This window comes from Kogia breviceps, chromosome 2 (genome assembly GCF_026419965.1).
Source record: "Kogia breviceps isolate mKogBre1 chromosome 2, mKogBre1 haplotype 1, whole genome shotgun sequence".
In the NCBI taxonomy this organism is placed as follows: Eukaryota; Metazoa; Chordata; class Mammalia; order Artiodactyla; family Physeteridae; genus Kogia; species Kogia breviceps.
The window spans coordinates 70,498,182-70,518,225 of record NC_081311.1 but is presented as its reverse complement, the minus strand read 5'-3'; the positions used below and the strand labels follow the sequence as shown (position 1 = coordinate 70,518,225).

At 42.3% G+C, this 20,044-nt stretch overlaps 1 protein-coding gene across 4 annotated transcripts in view; it reads left to right on the top strand.

Annotated features, from left to right (window-relative positions):
• The first annotated feature begins 8,399 nt into the window (after window positions 1-8,399).
• NRBF2 (nuclear receptor binding factor 2) overlaps window positions 8,400-20,044 on the top strand; it is a 74,620-nt gene continuing 62,975 nt past the window's right edge. The window contains exon 1 of one of the 4 annotated variants that reach the window (XM_067025536.1): window positions 8,400-8,667. In XM_067025536.1, the coding sequence (XP_066881637.1) occupies window positions 8,638-8,667 (30 nt within the window). In that variant the 5' untranslated portion in view covers window positions 8,400-8,637. The remainder of the gene's footprint in view (window positions 8,668-20,044) is intronic. The other 3 variants (XM_059055380.2, XM_067025533.1, XM_067025534.1) reach the window with 3 other exon arrangements.

Sequence of the window (20,044 nt, the reverse complement as noted above, 5' to 3'; positions counted from 1 at the left end):
CCAAATTCTTTAATTGGTCTATTTCTCTAATTACTCTTCTCCCTTCCCCCAAAATATAAACTGGAAGAGTGTGATCAACATGGCAGTCAAGCCATGGAAGAGTCAATTAGAGTCCTGTGGATTTTAGAACTGGCAAGGGAGAATTCAGCATGGAATAAAGCTGAAGTCTGGCCAGCCTCCATGTATGCTGTAAGAATTCTTTGGCTGCAGCCCTGGTGTCCTAACATCTGAGGTTGCATCATTCTTCTCACAGTTGCTTCTGGCCCAAATGTCAACAGCATGTGATGTAAACAGGTCAGGATAAAGTGTATAAGGTGTCTGTCAAATTTTCTCTTCTTTCTTTCTCTCTCTTTCTCCCCGCCTCCCCCCAAGTCCCCACTCCCTTCCTCCTTCTTTCTCTTTTTCCTTTTTCTTTCTCCTTCCCTCCCTCCCTCCCTCCTTCCTCCTTCCTTCCCTCCCTTCCTCCTTCCTTCCTTTTTCTTTCCTTCTTTTTCCTCCTTTCCTTCTCTCTCTCTCTCTCTCTCTCCTTGTCCCTCCTTCTCTCCCTCCCACCCTCCCTCCCTTCTCTCCACCCTTCTTTCTTTTTGTTTGTTTATTTTGGAAACTCAAGCTTACATAGTCTCAAGACAGATTTCCCCCCAAGGGTTTTTCAGTTCCCTGAAGCATGGAAAAAGTATAAAGACCTGCAAAAAAGACCATTTCAGAAGTAAAGAATACAGTGAAAGTGAGAGGTAAAAGATTCACTTAGTGGTAAAATGTTTACTTTTTCTGTGGTGCTTTGCTATGAACCCTTCTTTCCCTGAAGCCCTCACATGTCTTCCCAGAATTGTCAGTCAGAGGTCTCCCGCGCTTGTGTTGCTTAGGTGGAATGGCAGCAGGGAGCACAGAACACAGAGGGACTGAATAGGCTAACAATGGACTTGAGAATCTTGGCAACTGAAGACAATGTTTTTATTTTTATTTTTTTAAAAAGGATTCACATTTATTTATTTATTTTTTGCGGTACGCGGGCCTCTCACTGTTGGGGCCTCTCCCGTTGCGGAGCACAGGTTCCGGACACGCAGGCTCAGCGGCCATGACTCACGGGCCCAGCCGCTCGGCGGCATGTGGGATCCTCCCGGACCGGGGCACGAACCCGCGCCCCCTGCATCGGCAGGCGGACTCTCAACCACTGCACCACCAGGGAAGCCCCTAGGACAATGTTTTTAAAGGAAGCTGGAGGCAAATCTCTCCTAGAAAACTTAAGGAAGAACAGTCTCTGAACTTCTGCCTATGACTTCAATCATTTCTTTCCTACCATTCAGTTTCTAAGTCTTCTCTCACTTACATTTATTTAAAAGTAATTGAACTCCATCTTCTAATATCTCATGATTCCTTTGATCCTTTCCCAATATGTGAGTACTCTGTTTAAAATAAAGTCCAGTGGACCAGCATTTTGCATCAGAGGGTCAGAGCAAGAGGTAGAGCTGGAAGTTTGAGGTCTGTGTAATTGGAGATGGTGATTATAATAGCTAAAGGGTCTTGATTAGAGATGCCTCAGTGTTCTGACATGTCTGAAAAGAAAATATAGGTGAAAACTGTTTCCTTCATGCCTGACCCAGCACAGATCAACAGGTGAATTATTTTTTATAGATGGAATCAAGGCAGCCCTCCTGGTGTACCAGCAGATGCACGGTCCAAGGACATTTGGGATTCTGGAAAGCTCTCTTCTGCTCCCTTAGTTGAGAAACACCTAATGCAAACTTGGTTGAGTCATTGCCTTTCTGTCTTTATTTGACAGACTTTTCCCTGGTGTCAGCTTACTGGTAAGAAACCTGCCCTGAAATTCTACTTTCCTTGGCCTCCCCTCTGTTGAACTTTGTTGAGTAGAATGCCTGACTCCTGCCTAACTTGGCTCTCTTCATCCTGGCTCAGGCAGAAGCAACTGGACAGCTTGGCTCAGAGTCCAAGGAGTTAGAGACTGCAACCTTGTGGCTACCCTCCCCCTCCCTCACATGGCCTGTTCCTGCCCAGTCTGGTTTGTGAATAGTTCTTGGCAATTACCCCAGAGGAGAAGAGAGCCACTAACAATAGCAACTCTCTTTTTAGCTCGAATCTCTTGATACCCAGGACTGTGAACTTAGGAAAACCCAAAATAACCTTTGTAATTACAGTGGGTTACCCTAACAGTCTATTTCTGCTATTACCAACCTTAGATGTCACTCCAGTAGATATTTAGCTGCTTGTAGTGGAAAGAGTACTGGGCTTATGGCCACACAGACCTAGATTCAAGACCTAGCTCGGCTATTTACTGATTTCATGACACTGGGCAAGCCACTAATTTGAACCTGTTGGAATTGAATGGGTGCCCGCCTATACATGTAAGTGCTTGGAAACCTGCAAAGTCTTATACAAAGTTAAACCGTTGCTATTGGGAAATAGGATATAGTTTCAAGAAAAGAAGAAATTTAAATCTTCAAGAAACAAATGAATCAACTTTTTTACCCTTTGTTTCACACCATGCTCAGTCTTAAAAACAAACAATTAAAACTATAGGTAGGGGCTTCCCTGGTGGCGCAGTGGTTGAGAGTCCGCCTGCCGATGCAGGGGACGCGAGTTCGTGCCCCGGTCCGGGAGGATCCCACATGCCGCCGAGCGGCTGGACCCGTGAGCCATGGCTGCTGAGCCCGCGCATCGGGAGCCTGGGCTCCGCAACGGGAGAGGCCACAGCTGTGAGAGGCCCGCGTACCGCAAAAAACAAAACAAAAAAAAGCTATAGGTAGTTTCCATTTAAAGTCAAAGGCAGTCTTCCCCCTTTGTTTATGATAAAGTTGGAAATGGGGAAGGATTTGTCAGTTCCTTTCACATCATGGAATGACAAAGCAAGATGAGTGCTTACACCTAGTAAGTACAGGAAAGAGGGTTATCCACTTAACATGCTAACTATGCCAGCAAACTGGTTTTCTCTGAAGTTTAGCCATTATTTTTATCATTTAATTTTTATTTTGTATGTAGGAAAAGAGATTGGTTCTTCAGATTTAGACATATTTTTGCACTCTCTCACTACTCTTGTATAAACAGAGCGGGACCCTGTGGGGCGCTACTGGGTACAAATCCTTTCCATGTTTCTTGTTTGTAGGAAATAAGCTTCATTCAGCCTCCTTGACCTTCTCTGAGTTCCAAAGGGCAGATTCAAACAGTGGCTAATCAGGGAAGGGAGGGAATGCAGAAAAAAAGGAGGAGCAGTCAAGAAACAATAGTGCAGTCCTGGGGCAGGGTCATGGTTTTGGCCAAAAATGGCTTCTCTCATATCAAGAAAGCCAGTCCTGCTTCTCTTTCTCCAGGGATCCCCCGCCTGCCAGTCCCAACCCTATCTGCTTACATTGTTATTGACCCTTTGGCAGACCCTATAGGTTTTGTGCAAAGACAGTGTGCTTGGGGTGAATTCACTGGACAGTCTATAAACACAGAAGGTGTGGGAGGTACACTGGATTCCTTTTCCCACAGTAAAGTCAGAGGAGGGGCCACACACACCTCAAGGACTATGTGATGGCTCTTGATGCTGACCTTGTGCTAACCCCCTTCTCCATGGAGCCCCTCTGCTTAAGGAGAGAGAAATAATAGAGGCAGAGAAAACAGAATGGGAGACCAGAAGGATCTGTTCCCCACTCTTCCTATAACTGAACACATCAAAGACTTATAACCAGAAAAACTTTTGAGGTCAATCCAAGATCCCCTTGATGCAGGAATCCCCTCTATAGCACCTCTGTCAAATGAACTTTCTAGTTTTGTTTGAACTGTTCTGGGACTAGGGAGAGCACTATTGTAATACCCCCAGTGAGTGTCTTCACAAACTTTTAATTAAGTAATTAATTAATTAATTAGGCTGCTCTGGGTCTTAGTTGTGGCATGTGGGATCTTCGCTGCAGCATGCGGGCTGAAGCACGTGGACTCTTAGTTGCAGCATACAGACTCCTAGTTGTGGCATGCTAACTCTTAGTTGCGGTGTGCACGCGGGATCTAGTTCTCCGACCAGGGATTGAACCCGGGCCCCCTGCATTGGGAGTGCAGAGTCTTACCCACTGGACCACCAGGGAAGTCCCATCACATACTTTTATTTTCTATACTTGTTCTAGCATTTCTGTAGGGATTGCTCAGTCAAGGACATGCACATTTTACATTTTGATAGCAGGCAACAGATTGTGCAAATGTTCACACACACATGTTATAGTGATTAATACAAACGCAGGGCATGGCAGTCATGGTGTTTCAGGAAAACAAAGCTGGGCACGTGAGGATGGTCATGTGCCAGGTCTCAGGTGAGTCCCTGGGAAGGGCCGCCAAGTGTGGGTCCTTGGCTTCGTGCAGGAAAGATTCAAGAGTGAGCCACAGTAAAGTGAAAGCAGGTTTATTCAGGGACATACACACTCCATAGACAGAGTGTGGGCCATCTCAGAAGACGAGAGGTCCCAGGGTTCAGGTTGTCAGTTTTTATAGGCTGGGTAATTTCATAGGCTAATGAGTGGGAGGAGTATTCCAGCTGTTTTGGAAAAGGGGTGGGGATTTCCAGGAGTTGGGTCACACCCCACTTTGGGACCTTTTAGGTTAGCCTTAGAACTGTCATGGTGCTGGTGGGTGTGTCATTTAGCTAATGTATTACAATGAATGTATAATGAGGCTCATGGGTCTACTGGAAGCCATTTGTCCATAATCTTGGACCTAGTTGGTTCTAACCAGTTCATGTCATGTCCTCAATGGCTGTTATTCTTTTAAAGGTTGTGCCCTGCCTGCTTCCTGTTTCAATAGGAAGGCAGATTACAGTTCAAACAAAGAAAGAACTCTCTAATTTTAGAAAAATGGATCACAACAGATCAATTTGAGGTAGTAAGTGTTCAGGAAGGGATTGGAGAATCTGATGCTGTAGATGCATATAAGATTATGCTACCAAACAAAGTTTGTGTGCCTGAGGCACAGTGAGGCCAAATAAACATTGCAGTTTGGAGTAGAGAAAGGTTTATTTAGGGCCAAGCAAGGAGAATGGGTGGGGGACTTCCCTGGTGGTGCAGTGCTTAAGAATCTGCCTGCCAATGCAGGGGACACAGGTTTGAGCCCTGGTCCGGGAGCAACTAAGCCCGTGTGCCACAACTACTGAGCCTGAACTCTAGAGCCTGCAAGCCACAACTACTGAGCCCATGCACCACAACTCCTGAAGCCTGTGTGCCTAGAACCTGTGCTCCACAACAAGAGAAACCACCGCAATGAGAAGCCCGTGCACTGCAACGAAGAGTAACCCCTGCTTGCAGCAACTAGAGAAAGCCTGTGCACAGCAATGAAGACCCAATGCAGCCAAAAATAAATAAATAAATGTGTTTGTTTTTTTTTTAAAAAAAGGATAGTGGGTGGCTTGTACTCAAAAACCCTGAACTCCCTGGTAGTTTTTTGGGAAAAGTTTTTATAGGCAAAATTTGGGGTGAGGGCTGCAGGGTGTGTGCCTTTCTTCTGATTGGTTGGTGGTGAGGTAACAGGGTGGTGCTCCAGGAATCTTGCTCTCAGCCTGAAGTTGCCATTCTCCACCTGGGTGGGGGCTTTAGTTCTGAAGAAGAGCTCAAGATATTATATATTCCTTGAGGAGGAACCAGGACCCTGCCCCAAGGCTGCACTATTGTTTCTTGATGGCCCCTCCTTTGTTTCTGTATTCCCTCTCTTCCCTGATTAGCAACTGTTTGAACCTGCCCTTTGGAACTCAGGGAAGGTCAAGGAGGCTGAATGACGCCTATTTCCTACAAACAAGAAATGGGGGTTGTTGGGGGGGAATTCCCTGGAGGTCCAATGGTTAGGACTCAGCGCTTCCACTGTAGGGGGCATGGGTTCAATCCCTGGTCGGGGAAGTAAGATCCTGCATTCCACATGGCATGGCCAAAAAAAAAAAAGAGAGAAATGGGGGACATGGAAAGGATTTGTACCTGGGAGCCCCACAGGGTCCTGCTTGGTTTCAATTAGAGCAGCTAATATCTAACGAATGTCTGAAATCGGGCCTTGAGGTATACTCTGGAAAAGCACACTAACCTCTCCAATGTGGCAAGTCCCTAAGTGGTGGTGAAACTGTGCAACTCGGACTGAGACTTGAACCCACGTGCTGGGACTCAAACCCAGCCAAAACCCAGATTGGGACTTGAACCCACCATATTTTAACTGAGATCACACCTGGTCTCAGGACTTAATGAAGCTCAGGTTCTTTATGTCTCAGCACAGAAAGAATTCAGAGGGAGACAAAGTGATAGGTAAGAAGTGGATTTATTTAGAGAGAAACACACTCCACAGACAGAGTGTGGGCCATCAGAATATGAGAGTGGTCCTAGGGTATGGGGTTGTCAGTTTTTATAGGGGTGGGTAATTTCATAGGCTAATGAGTGGAAGTATTCCAGCTATTTTGGGGAAGGGGTGGGGATTGCCAGGAATTGGGCCACCACTTACTTTTTGACCTTTATGATTGGCTTGGAACTGTCATGGAGCCTGTGGCTGTGTCATTTAGCTTGCTGATGTGCTACAATGAGAGAATACTGAGGTTCAAGGTCTAGTGGAAGTCTACTAGTCTGCCATCTTGGATCTATTTGGTTCTAATCAGTTTACATCGTGTCCTCGGGCTATGTCATTCTTTTAAAGGTTGTGCCCTGCCCCCTTCCATCCTGTTTCAGTGGCCCATTGAGGACTGGGTTCTTTTACATGAAATTCACTTTCCAGGTGAGCCACAGAGAGCACTGAAAGCTTTGCAGCTTTTAAATGTTCCCCCAAACCCACTGGCCCCATCTTGCTGAGTTGCAGCAGAGATGTACTGCTGAGCTTTTCTCATCTCTGCTTCAGTAATAGGCATGTCCACCTGTGTCCCCAGCTCAGATGGCCTGGGGATCTCTACAACCCTTTATTGATAGTCTCAGGAAATAAATGGGCTTTTTCTAATAGGCTAAGGAGTCTTCCATGTGTCTGAAAAGATACAAACCTGCAGGTAGAAAAAAATGGCCACTGGCAAGCTTCAGGCATAGCTGTTGTTCCCCATACTTCAAGAGAAGCAGCTTGGATAGCTCTGAAGTCTTTGTAGGCCTGAAACCTCTTCCTTTGATGATCTGGCCACGAACAGCACAGTCTTCATAGCCTGTGGCTGGTCAGGCCAACAGCATGACAGCAAGTGGCAGAGAATACGGCTGGCAGATGCAATGTCCATGTCACCATTTGGACATGGTTGTGTACATCTATCAGGTCTTGCCTTTTGCTGATCTGGATGAAGTTGCTCTCAAACACATAGTCTCCTTCCTTGTCCAGCTGTCGCTGAAGTTCCCCTTAGAGATATTAAACCTGCCCACTGCACAGCCAGCCACTGTAGGAGTACTGCAGTGACATGGATTCACTGCTCATGGTTATAGTTTATCAAGAAAGCTCTGCCTCTGGATTTCATCCCCTTGAAAGGTCTTAATAGTTTTCTTTGCCATATAATAAATTGTCACAAACTTAGTGGCTTAAAGCAACACACATTTATTACCTCACAATTTCCATGGGTTAGGAATTTGGGAATGGCTTTGATGGGTCCTCTGCTCAGGATCTCACAAGGCTGCAATCAAGGTGTAGGCCAAGGCTGGGGTCTCACCTAAAGCTTGAGGGTCCTCACCTAAAGCTTGGGGTCCTCTTCCAAGCTCACAGGGCTTTTTTTTTTTTTTTTCCCGGCCACGGCTTTTAGGATTAGTTCCCCCACCAGAGATGGAACCTGGACCCTCTGCAGTGAAAGTGTGGAGTCCTAACCGCTGCACTGCCAGGGAATTCCCAAGCTCACAAGGCTTTTGAAAGAATTTATTTCCTTCAAGTTGCACAATTCATGGTGCCTCTATCACAGCTGTTTCCTTTACAGCATAAATCACAATTATTTTTTACCAGTGAATTCCTTGACAGAAAGTACCCACCATAGTGGTTTAGCACATAATTGTTAAATGAATCAAGGATTATATATGGTTACTTGTGACCCATATTATTTTCTTCATTAGTTTGTTAGCAACTTGAAGGTGCATCCCTGAATCATTTGTTTGTCTCCCTCCAGCAGGGTCTAGTCCAGTGCATGGTTTAGCATTACTCAAATCTCATTTCTGGAAAATAAATCAGGTGCAAGAATAAAGGTGGGGACTTGAGAGCAAGGGAGGATGTGGCAAAGCAGAGTGAATCTGGGAAGAGTTACGCTGGAAGGATATGGGAGAGACCAATAGCAGAAGTCAGCCACTTTTACATAAATTCCAGCAACAAGGCTGTACCTCCTCACGTGACGTATGCGGAAGTTGAAGACATGCTTCTCGCGAGAGGAAAGATGGACCGCGAGAAAGTGTATGTCCGTGCCCCGCCTTCCCTGAGCCCCACCCACTCCCTGTCCTCCCTCCCACCTTGACCTGCCGCGTGTGACGTCGTGACGCGTGCGTGGCCGCGGCGCGGGGGGCGGGCCCGTGGCGCCGCGCCGGAGGAGGAAGTGGTGCGGTTGTTTCTCCCTCTGCGCCCGCCGCTGGCTCCCGGGGCGCGGAGTGGGGCCACAGTCGCCGCCGCTGCGTCGCGCTCTCCAGCTGTTACCCTCCATGTGCCCGGGCTCCGTCGCTCCCCTTCCTCAGGCCGCCGCTTACCCCGGGGTCTATGGAAGTAATGGAAGGACCCCTCAACCTGGTGAGTGGCCCACAGAGGGTTGCGTCCGCCCTCAGAAAGCCCGGTCACGGCGTGCAGCTGACCCTCGAGGCCGGGGGGTGGGTTTGGCGCGGGTGGTCCTGAAGGCGGGGGCGCAGGCAAGGCGCGGCCCTACAGCGGCTCCGGCCAAGCCACCGCAGACGGCCCCTCGGGGATCCCTGGGAAGCTCCCGCCTCCCATTTCCCGCTTCCTCCACGCGCCACCTGCTTCAGGGCTCTGGGCGAGGGGCTCCCACCAGCGGGGGCTGCCACCTCTCCAGGCCAGAGGAAATGCCTCCAGGCGCCACGTAACCACCTCTTTGCAGCCTGGAGAGGCACTGAAGCCGGCCAGGGCAGACAGAAATGGTGTGTAATACTGGTTGTAACTTCCCAACACAGGGTTTGAAGTCTGAGCCTCCCCGCTGTGGAGAGATGGAGCGTAACGTGTCTGACCCCCGTTTCCCTTCACCCATTTCTCACCTGTATTCAGATGCATAAACTGAGACTTCCCCTTCTCAAATAAATTACACACAGCTGGGAAAAAAAGACAGGGCCGTCCCTGTTTTTAGCTCAGTTTCAGCTCATTAGGCATCATGAAAATAATGGTAGATGTTTGCCTTTCTCAGAAACAGCGTTGCTGCTCACTTATTATGTTTTTAGGCACCTCAGGTGTAGCGATTAAAACAACAACGATAAACACGAGTTCCGTTCCACCTGGCCACGGCATCTTTTGGTTTTCCAGAGAAGGCGTCTGTTTTGGATACAAAAGTTAGATTACTTAAAGTTGCAGACAGACAAGAGGAACTTTATGCAGTTCAACTGCGATGATGGGATCGGAAAGAAAGGATGTGTGGAAAATTATTAGTTTCTCACGTTGGAACTCTGAGAACCCTTGTGTGGGGCTGGATTTAAACCATTCTGTAGGGAAGCAGTAGAGCCTGGTGGTTTAAGAGTATAGATTCGGGACCTAAACTGCTTGGATTTGAATTCCGGCTTTGTCACTTAATAACTGTGTGACCCTGGGCAAATTAGTTGACCTCATTCTTTGTGGTTTGTTGTGAGGATTGAAAGAGTAAATAGGTGTAAAGGGCCTGAAACAGTACCTGGTACATAGTGAAGTGTAAGAGTTAAGCTATTACAATAATCAGACCGAAAGTCTTAATTTAAAAATCTCACTTGTAAAGTAAGGTTTGGACTTGGTGAGCATAAAAAGTTTAAGATTCTAGGACCTAAAGCTGTGGTTCCCAGATGACTGGGTTAACCGCCATGAGTACCGTGCAGTTTTATTAAGTTATGCCCTGCCCCCATTGTTTACACTTAAAAAGAATTGGACTAGATTTGTGATTTTTTTCTGTTTTTAAAGCCAGGGAAATGTCTTGCAGTTTTCTTGTTTTTAAGGTGACATATAGTTGGCAGTGAAATATAGTGGATGGCTCAATACTGAAACTTCACAGGAATATTATTAGAAATAACCAGCACTTTACAAAGTGCTTCAAAGTTCAAGTGTCCTTGCAAAATGACCATTGGTTCAGTTCCAGTTAACTTCACTTTCTTTGGCTGCTTGCTGCAGCATAACCCCAGCCAACTGCCCCACTAGTGTGTGGTAGCTTATGAAAAGACTAGAACTGGGTGACAGTTGTAGGTGGAACAGCAGAATGACCAGTTTAGGAAAAATTAGTTAAATGATGGCAATGGTATTATTTTTTTATAGAGGAGAATTTTGAATAGTCTTGTTAAGGAGTCTAGCATAATCCAGCCATAAAATTTATGTATCAGAAATTTGGCATCTTGAATTCTTAAACCATTTGAGATTTGAAGGATCTGAGTCCTAGCCTAGGTGTTTGATGGAAGGTAACAGTGGAACAGAGATTAACATTTACTTGAATCGTTTTAATTGTGCTGCTGAGTACCAGTGACAGGCCTCTGAATTTGTTGTCACTCAGTTTTAGAAGACTGGGGTTTTTTCCTCCTCATTTGTACTATATATCGTTGTAGCTTATTTATTTCATACGTAGTTTGTACCCACTTAGTCCCCTACTCCTATCTTGCCCTTTCCCCTTCCCTCTCCCCACATGTAACCACTAGTTCTCTATATCTGTGAGTCTGGTTTTTTGTTATATTCACTGGTTTTATTTTTTTGATTTTGCATATAAGTGATGTTGTACAGTATTTGTCTTTCTCTGACTTATTTCACTTAGTATTAATACCCTCCAGGTCCAACCATGTTGTTGCAAAGGGCAAAATTTCATGCTTTTTTACGGCTGAGTAGTATTCCTGTGTGTGTGACTGTGTGTGTGTGTGCACATGTATCTATATGTACATACACACACACCACATCTTTATCCACTCATCTGTTAATGGATACATAGGTTGCTTCTATATCTTGGCAATTGTAAATAATGCTGCTGTGAACATTGGGTTTCATGTATCTTTTCAGATTAGTGTTTTTGGTAGAAGAATGAATTTTTTGAAGACTATCACATTCTTTTATGTCAGCAGATGTTCAATCCAGGATACAGCTGACTCAACATGAGAAATACTTCTCAATGTTATGGTTTTGAGTGCTTTTGAACATCCCATTAGCATATACTAGCTTTTTCTAATGACATCATAGTGTAGTCCAAATTGATTGCATAAGGACTTATTATAGTACCTAAATTTATAATCATGTGTCCTCAGAGCATCCTTGGAATTTAGTAAGAATTGCTTCCCAGTTTTACAGATAACTAAGCCTAGACAAATTTAATAATTAGATCAGTGACTCAAATACATTATGGACCACACCTTATTTTATTTATTTATTTATTAATTATTTTAAAATTTTATTTTATTTCTTTATTTTTGGCTTCATTGGGTCTTCGTTGCTGCGTGCAGTCTTTCTCTAGTTGCGGCAAGTGGGGGCTACTCTTCATTGCAGTGCGCGGGCTTCTCCTTGCAGTGGCTTCTCTTGTTGCAGAGCACGGGCTTCAGTAGTTGGGCTCGTGGGCTCTAGAGAGCAGGCTCAGTAGTTGTGGTGCACGGGCTTAGTTGCTCCGCGGGATGTGGGATCTTCCCAGACCAGGGCTCGAACCCGTGTCCCCTGCAGTGGCAGGAGGATTCTTAACCACTGTGCCACCAGGGAAGCCCCACACCTTATTTTAATATCTTGACTTCTTTCTAGCAATGCTTCTGTATTAATGTACTTACAAATTTCATTTCATTGTGGTCCTTATCTATAATGAATTATACATGCTATGTCAGTATTTAGTACCTGTGCTCTAAGTTAGGTTTGCAGTAAGGGCTTTGTAGGCTTATTGCCTCACAGTGATTTTTAAGATATGGAAGAGACCAGTTTGAAATAGTCATTTTAATATATAGTACAGATATTCTGGTTTTTGAAGTTGGTCAAAAGAAAAATAGGATAAATCGTATTTACATTGGTGGGGGGGATAGCTAGTCTTTGGACTCTGAGTAAGTTTTGTTACATCAGTTTTTTTTCTTTTTGTCAATTTTTAATATGGAAAAATTCTAACACATAAAATCACTTAGTATATATTTAGGCCTTTCTTTCCATACATTTAATTTTGTCATTGCAAGTGCTAGTAGCAAATGTCAAAACTTGTGTGAGATAATTTCTTGTTCTTTATTTTGTTTGCAGCCTATTTGGGAAGTGATGTCAGACTTTAATTTACACATGACTGTGTTGCTCATTCTTTGCTTACCTACTCTGCAAACTCTGAGGACAGGGTCCATGTGACTGTGTGACCACAATTGTATTCTATGGGTTTGGCCCTTTTAAGAGTGCTGAGAATATATATGTTTGTTGAGAAACTGAGCTGCTATTCAGAGTGCTCAACTCCTCTCATCTAAGGAAAGGAATCAGATATAGTCCAAAGAATGGCCTTGTACGTATTGGGGGTTGTTGTAACTATTCCATGTTAGTTATTATTGGCAATAAAAATAAAATCTTGTTGCCCTGGAAAATGTCAAGGAAAAGTTCATCTCGTCACAAGCTAGGCTAGGCTAGCCTAGCCTTAATGGAAGCACTCTGGGGTAAGGCAGTAGAGCACTAAGACATATCCAATAATTACAGAGTGCTGGAGTTGGCATCAGGCACTTATATATATTATTTATTTTGTTTTCTTTGTAGCTGTATGAGATATTTCCCTATTTCACAGATGAAAACTTTAAACTGCAGAGTTAGTGGTGATAGTTGGATTTGAAAGCAAGATTCTAAATCAAATGTCGAATCTTTCCGTTAGATCAGTGTTTGCCCATTTGTTTTGACTGTGATCCACAGTGAGAAATTTTTACATAATGACTAGTACACACATACCTAAGTGTATATTACCGCAGAGCTTGCTACACTATGGATGTGCCTCCTGGAATTGTGCAAAATGCAGGGACACTCATAAATTTCACCGAAAACAAGACAAAAAAGTAAAAACCTGAAGCATCATATGATGCCGTGTGTGTGTCTGTGTGTGTGTGTGTGTGTGTGTGTGTGTGTGTGTGTAGTGCTATATATGACATACTCTAATATTTACTATTAGAGCTTTTTTAATGCTGGTTGTGACCCATAGATTGATTGCAGGACTCATTACTGGGTTGCATCTTGTAATTTATCTTCACAGCAGATGGTGGCAGTTGTAAAAAAAAAAAAAAAAAAGCTAAAGTGGAATCTTACGGAAATTGACTTAAAATCAGAAAGGTTTTCCTGGATCTCTCCAACGCTTGAGCAATTATCCTAAATGCAGTTGCATTACGTTACTTAGACAGTTGATTCAGTACTTACAGTTAGGAGATACTACTTGCCTTTAGGAGACTCACAGTCAGTTGATTTGGAAATGGGGAGTGAGTGACTTTTCTCCTTTGCTCTCCATTGAAACACTACCACAAGGTTCAAGAGTACATTAGATTTTCCTCTGCCACCTTATTGTGTTTGGTATGGTGTTCCTTTTCTTTTCATCTTTACATACAGTTTTCCCCAAGGACACATAAATAAATAAAGAGAAAGTAATACTCTTTTCCTTTGGGAAAGAAGACAATATTGAACCTGTAGTTTTGAGGCAGTTCAGCATGTAGTTCTTGGTGAAGGAAGTCACTTGGTAATCTAGCTGTACTTAGGATTTTGTTGGTTGCAGGTGATAGAAACCCACTTCAAAATAGCTTAAATCAAAAGGTATAATTTACTGGAATCAAAAGAAAGGTGCAGGAAGGGCAGGACTACAATGTAGGTGGGTCTAAGAACTTGTGGAACCTGGGACTCAAAGATAATCAGATTTTCCCACTCTGCCTCTTCAAACTTTATTGCTTTCCTCCTTCTCTCTCTAGATCTACATTTTCCACCTGGCTAACTTCTGAGTATCACATTAGTTATAGCCACTTAAAGCTTTCTTGATGTAACCTCTGGTCCTGAGTTTGAAAATCTGTTGGATTTTCAAAAATCTGTTCTTTAGGTGTCTAGGGGACAGGTAATATAAAAATATGGCAACTTCCATGGGAATCTTATTGATTGCCTAGGAAGAAGAGCATTTCACAGAGAGGGGTGGGGCATGTGGAAAGTGTTGGCTGTTTCTGACGAGAATTCAGCAAGGGAGGAATTTGTACAGGGCACATGGAGTAAGACCTTACTAAATCTGAAGCTTTTGTACTTTTTATAAAGGTTTTAGAACATTTTGTAGTATTGTGCTTTCATTTTTACTTAGGGAGTAGGAAACTGCTGGTTAAAATGTCCTCAAGATTGGATGGATGAAATAGTGAATGAAGTAAATGTACCAGTAACTAGTTTTCTGTGGCTCTGTATAGCTGTATATACATATGTATAGTTGTTTATCTTAGATTTTGATGCAGAGTTTTATTCTGATATTTACTGTGAAATACAGTAATGTTCTCTTGGCATTTAAGAATCTTTGGTTTTGTTACCAACCCTCAGCATAACCCGTCTCATCCTTCTATCCAACTAACTGTTCATTGATCCACCCAACATTGTGAGCAGTTACTGTCTATCAGGTACTGTTCTGGACATCAAGGATTTGACAGTGAATAGGACAAAGTCCCTATTCTTACAGAACTTTTATCCCATTCTCTAGTTTTCTTTTCATCTATTGTATTCTCTTTCTCTCTTTACCATCTTAAGCATAGTTATTTTGAGTTCCTTGCTATTCCAATACATGGATAATCTCTGGGTCTGTTTCTGTTGTCTTTTTCTCTTTGTTATCAGTGACATTTTCCTGCTTGACATGCCTAGTAACTTTATTGTGTATTACACATTGTGGATGATGTGTTGTAGAGATTCTCAATTTGTTATCTTCCTCCAAAAATGTTAAGTTCTGGCTGGCAATTAAAATACTAGCAGATCACCTTGATCCAGTCTAGGCTTGATTTTAGGCTTTATCAGGGTGGGTCTATTTCAGCTTTACCTATAATGCCTAGAATATAGTGCTTACTTCTAGGGCTAGACTTCAAGATCTCAACTCAAAGCCCCAAGTATTCACCAAAGTTATACTCTGTCTAGGCCCAAACTACAGTCTATCTCCCCAGCACTGTGTGGCTTCTGAATTCTTTGCTAAGAGGTTCTGCTAGGATTCCTGGAATTGAGCCCTGTTCATGTGCAGCTTATATGTTAGGTGAGGACCTGAGACGATTTTTGATGCATATTTTTAGAGTGTCTTCACTGCACCTCCCTCCAACCCTGGACTCCTTAAAATCTAGCCTTTTTCGTTCCAATCTCCGTCTCCTTTGCCCAGTGAGATACTGCCTTCTGCTTGGACTTGATTTTCTTGCACTCCATTTTTGAAAATGCACTCAGAAAGAAAGCCAGGGTGAATGCAGGTTTCACCTTGTGCATTTCCCTTTTCTTAAAACGTAGCCTTTTGTTACTTTTTGTTCTGTGTCTGTAAACTGTTGTTTTTATATATTTCGCCCAGCTTTGTAGTTGTTTACAGTTGAAGGGTAAACCAGTGCCAGCTACTCCATTCTACCTGGATCAGAGGTACAAATTTCCATGAGAATTTCCAAAGAATTCTCAAAACACAATTAAGGCAGTTTATTGTAAACCCTAAGTGCCAGAAAGTGCATTAATATGAGAATGTGGTATCACAAAAGCTAATACTGCCAATATTCAGTGATAGGGTTATCACAGCTCTGTAAGGATTGGCCAGTTACTTAACTGCTTTCCGTATTTAAACATCTATTTCCAAGTAGAGTTTGAGGCAGCTTGCAATAAAAGACAGATGGCATACTATTAAAATATTAGTTACCTATTGAGGTAAATTATTCCAAAATTTAGCAGCTTAAAACAGCACATGTTTGTTTTCTCACAGTTTCTGTGTGTTAGGAATAAAGGCATGACTTAGCTGGGTTCTTTGCTTCAGGGTCTTTCACAAGGCTACAGTCAAGTTGAGGGTCAGATCGGGGTGCGGTTCCATTTGAAGGCTCTACTGGGGCAGGAGCTGCTTCCAAGCTCACTCACAGGGATGATGGCAAAGTTTCGTTCCTTGAGCGGTTTTGGATTGAGCACTTCAGTTCCTTGCTGGCTGTTGGCAGGCCACCTCATTCCCTTCCATGTGAGTCTTTCCTTGGGGCAGCTGACAGCATGACTGTTGGCTTCATTAAAGTAAGCAAGGGAGAGAGAATGTACCAAGGTGGAAGTGACAATCTTTTGTAACCTCATTATGGAAGTGACACCCCATCACCTTGGTGGTATTCTGTTTCTTAGATGCAAGTCACTAGTTCCAACCCACATTTGAGGAGGGGAGATTACATAAGGTTGTGAATAACAGGAGGCAGGTGTCATTGGGAACCATATCAGAAGCTGCTACCATAATTGCTGATAGAAAAACAAAGAAAATAAGAACTGAAGCAACAAAGGATATTGAGACAGTATATAATTCTTTGGGGCTACATCAAACTAAAAAGCTTATGCCCAACAGGAAATCATCAACAAAATGAAAAGGCAACCTACCAAATGGGAGAAAATATTTGCAAAGCATGTAGCTGGTAAGGGACTAGTATCCAAAACAACAGAAAGAACTCACACAACTAAATAGCAAAAAAAAAAAAAAAAAAAAAAAAAAAAAAGGCAAAAAATCTGATTAAATAGCTGGCAGAGGATCTGAATAGACATTTTTCCAAAGAAGACATACAAATGGCCAACAGGTACTTGAAAAGATGCTCAACATCACTAATCAGGGAAATGCAAATAAAACCACAATGAGGTATCACCTCTCAGCTGTTAGAATGGCTGTTATCAAAAAGATAGGAAATAACAAGTAACAAGTGTTGTCAAGGATGTGGAGAAAAGGGAACCCATGTACGCTGTTGGTGGGAATGTACTTTGGTGCAAGCACTGTGGAAAACAGTATAGAGGAGGGCCGTTGAAAAATTAAAAACAGAAATATCAGGACTTCCCTGGTGGTCCAGGGGTTAAGACTCTGCTTCCACTGCAGGGGGCGCAGGTTCGATCCCTGGTCCGGGAAGTTCTGCATGCCACGTGGTGCAGTCAAAAATAAAAACTACTGTACTAGCCTGCAGTTCCACTTCTGGTTATATTTCTGAAGAAAATGAAAACACAAAAAAAGTCTATTCAGATCCTCTACCTGTTGTTTAATCAGGTTTTTTTCTTTTTTTGCTATTGTGTGAGTTCTTTCTGTTGTTTTGGATACTAACCCCTTATCAGGTATATGATTTGCAAATATTTTCTCCTGTATGGTAGGTTGCCTTTTCATTTTGTTGACATTTCCTCTTCTTGGCATAAGCGTTAGAGTTTGATGCAGTCCCACTTGTTTGTTTTTGCTTTTGTTGCTTTTGCTTTTGGTGTCAATTAAAAAATTATCACCAAGACTTATATCAGAGAGCTTTCTGCCTATATTTTCTTTGAGACGTTTTATGGTTTCAGGTCTTATGTTCTTTAATTCATTTTGAGTTAACTTTTGTGTGTTGTGTATGATAGTAGTCCAATTTCATTCTTTTGCATGTGGCTATCCAGTTTTCCCAACATCATATTATTGAAAAGACTGTCCTTTGCCGGTTGTATATTCTTGGCTTGTTTGGCATTTGTTAATTAAACATTTATGTATGGGTTTATTTCTGGGCTCTATGTTCTGTTCCATTGATCTTTATGCTTTTAATGCTGTCATACTGTTTTGATTACTGTAGCTTTGTAAGATAGTTTGAAAAGAAAGCACGTGATGCCTCTAGCTTTGTTCTTTCTGAAGATTGCTTTGGCTATTTGGGAGCCTTGTGTTTCTATGCAACTTTTAGGATTGTTCATTTCTGTGAAAAGTGCCATTGGAATTTTGATAGAGATTGCATTGAATCTATATTATTGCTTTAGTTAGTGTGGACATTTTAACTATTAGTTCTTCGAATCCATTTCATCAATGATTTAATAGTGTTTGTGTACAGGTTTTTAACCTCTGGTTAAATTTACTCCTAAGTATTCCTTTTGATGCAATTATAAATGGGGTTGTTTTCTTAACTTCTCTCTCTGAAAATTTATTAGGGTATAGAAATGCAAGATTGCTGTATATTGATTTTGTATCTTGCAACTGTATACTAGATTCATTTATTCTAAAAGTTTTTTGGTGGAGTCTTTAGGGCTTTCTGTATATAATATCTTGTTATCTGCAAATAGTGAACAGTTTTACTTCTTTCTTCCTTATTTGGATGCCTTTTATTTCTTCTCATCTAATTGCTGTGGCTAGGGAGGACTTCCAATACTATGCTGACTACAAGCAGCGAGAGTGGGTATCTTTGTCTTGTTCCAGATCTTAGAGCAAAAGCTTTGATCTTTTCACTGTTGAGTATTATGTTAGCCGTGGGCCTGTCATATATGGCTTTTATAATGTTGAGTTGTGTTCCCTCCCTACCCATTTTGTTGAGAGTTTTCATCATGAGTGGTTGTTGAAGTTTGTCAAATGCTTTTTCTCCTGTAGAAATGCTCATATGATTTTTTTTAAATTTACATTATTTAATATTTACTGAGCCAAATTTCCTCAATGTTCAAGTACCTGGTGATTTTTAACAACTTGGTTGTTGAATTAACTCTTTCAACAAATGAACCTAAGCTAGGCAATTCATGAATAAGCTATGTTTCAAACTTGGTACCTTGGTTCTGATATGTATATTTTCTGTGTCTACAGATATTGGTTTGGTTATTTCCTGTTCCTTGTTGATGGAGGATAATCAACTTTCCAAAATTATGCATGATTCTTTTAGAAATTCTTGCTCTCTTAATAAGAGTTTAAAAGAAATCCATTTTCTTTACCTTCTGATTAGTAATCTGTTGGTTGAAGATATAAAATATTGGTATGGTTACAAATGTTCTGACACAACTGAATCACCCTTTGAGTGACAAAGTTCAGAAAAGTTTACACTATGTTATTGACTGGAATGGAGAAATCATGTTGCAAAAGTGTGTGAGTGTGAGTGAGTGAGTGTGAGTGTGTGTGCATGCATGTTTTAAAGAAGTGCCAAACATTACAGAAGTAATTCCCCCACCTTAACTATTCAAGATAATTGCTCATATCTTAGGATTCCCATGGTGAGAAATGAATTAATCTGTTTCCTAGATTAAGATCATTAAATGTTTTTTCACACACACACACACACACACACACACACTGTATTTTATTTTTACAAGAGATAAACTGACACCAAGCATTGTAAATGGATGACCACAACAAAAGCAACAGTGATTGCAATTACCAAACACAAAACACACTCATACTATGTCATAATATTGACATTCAGTCCAGTAATCCTCCACTGTAACAGGTCCTTTACTTTGCAGTGAAAATTGATTTATATATTTATTGCCTCTGAGTCCTTGTGGGATTTTTTTTTTCATTCGAACAGAAAGTCAAAAAAATTATAATCATCCTCATCAGTTCACTCAGTCCCATGTAATTAATTTTTTTCATCTTGATCTTTTGTTAGCACTTTTATGAATTCATCAGTTTTCCATTAGAGTTCTGAAAATGCTTATTCATTCAGTTAAACAGTATAGTCAGTTACCAGAAACCTGTACTTGTCAGAGTCTTTTCCATGAATTCCTAGAAGATGAAACCCTTTTATAGGAACATTTTTGCAAAAGCATCAGAGTACACCCAGAACTGTCTGTAAATGACAAAAGACTTAAAAATGACCACAGTTAGGGGCTTCCCTGGTGGCACAGTGGTTGAGAGTCCACCTGCTGATGCAGGGGACACGGGTTCGTTCCCCGGTCCAGGAAGATCCCACATGCCGCGGAGCGGCTGGGCCCGTGAGCCATGGCTGCTGAGCCTGCGCGTCCAGAGCCTGTGCTCCGCAACAGGAGAGGCCACAACAGTGAGAGAACCGTGTACTGCGAAAAAAAAAAAATGACCACGGATAAAGATTTTGATGAAAGTTCATAATAA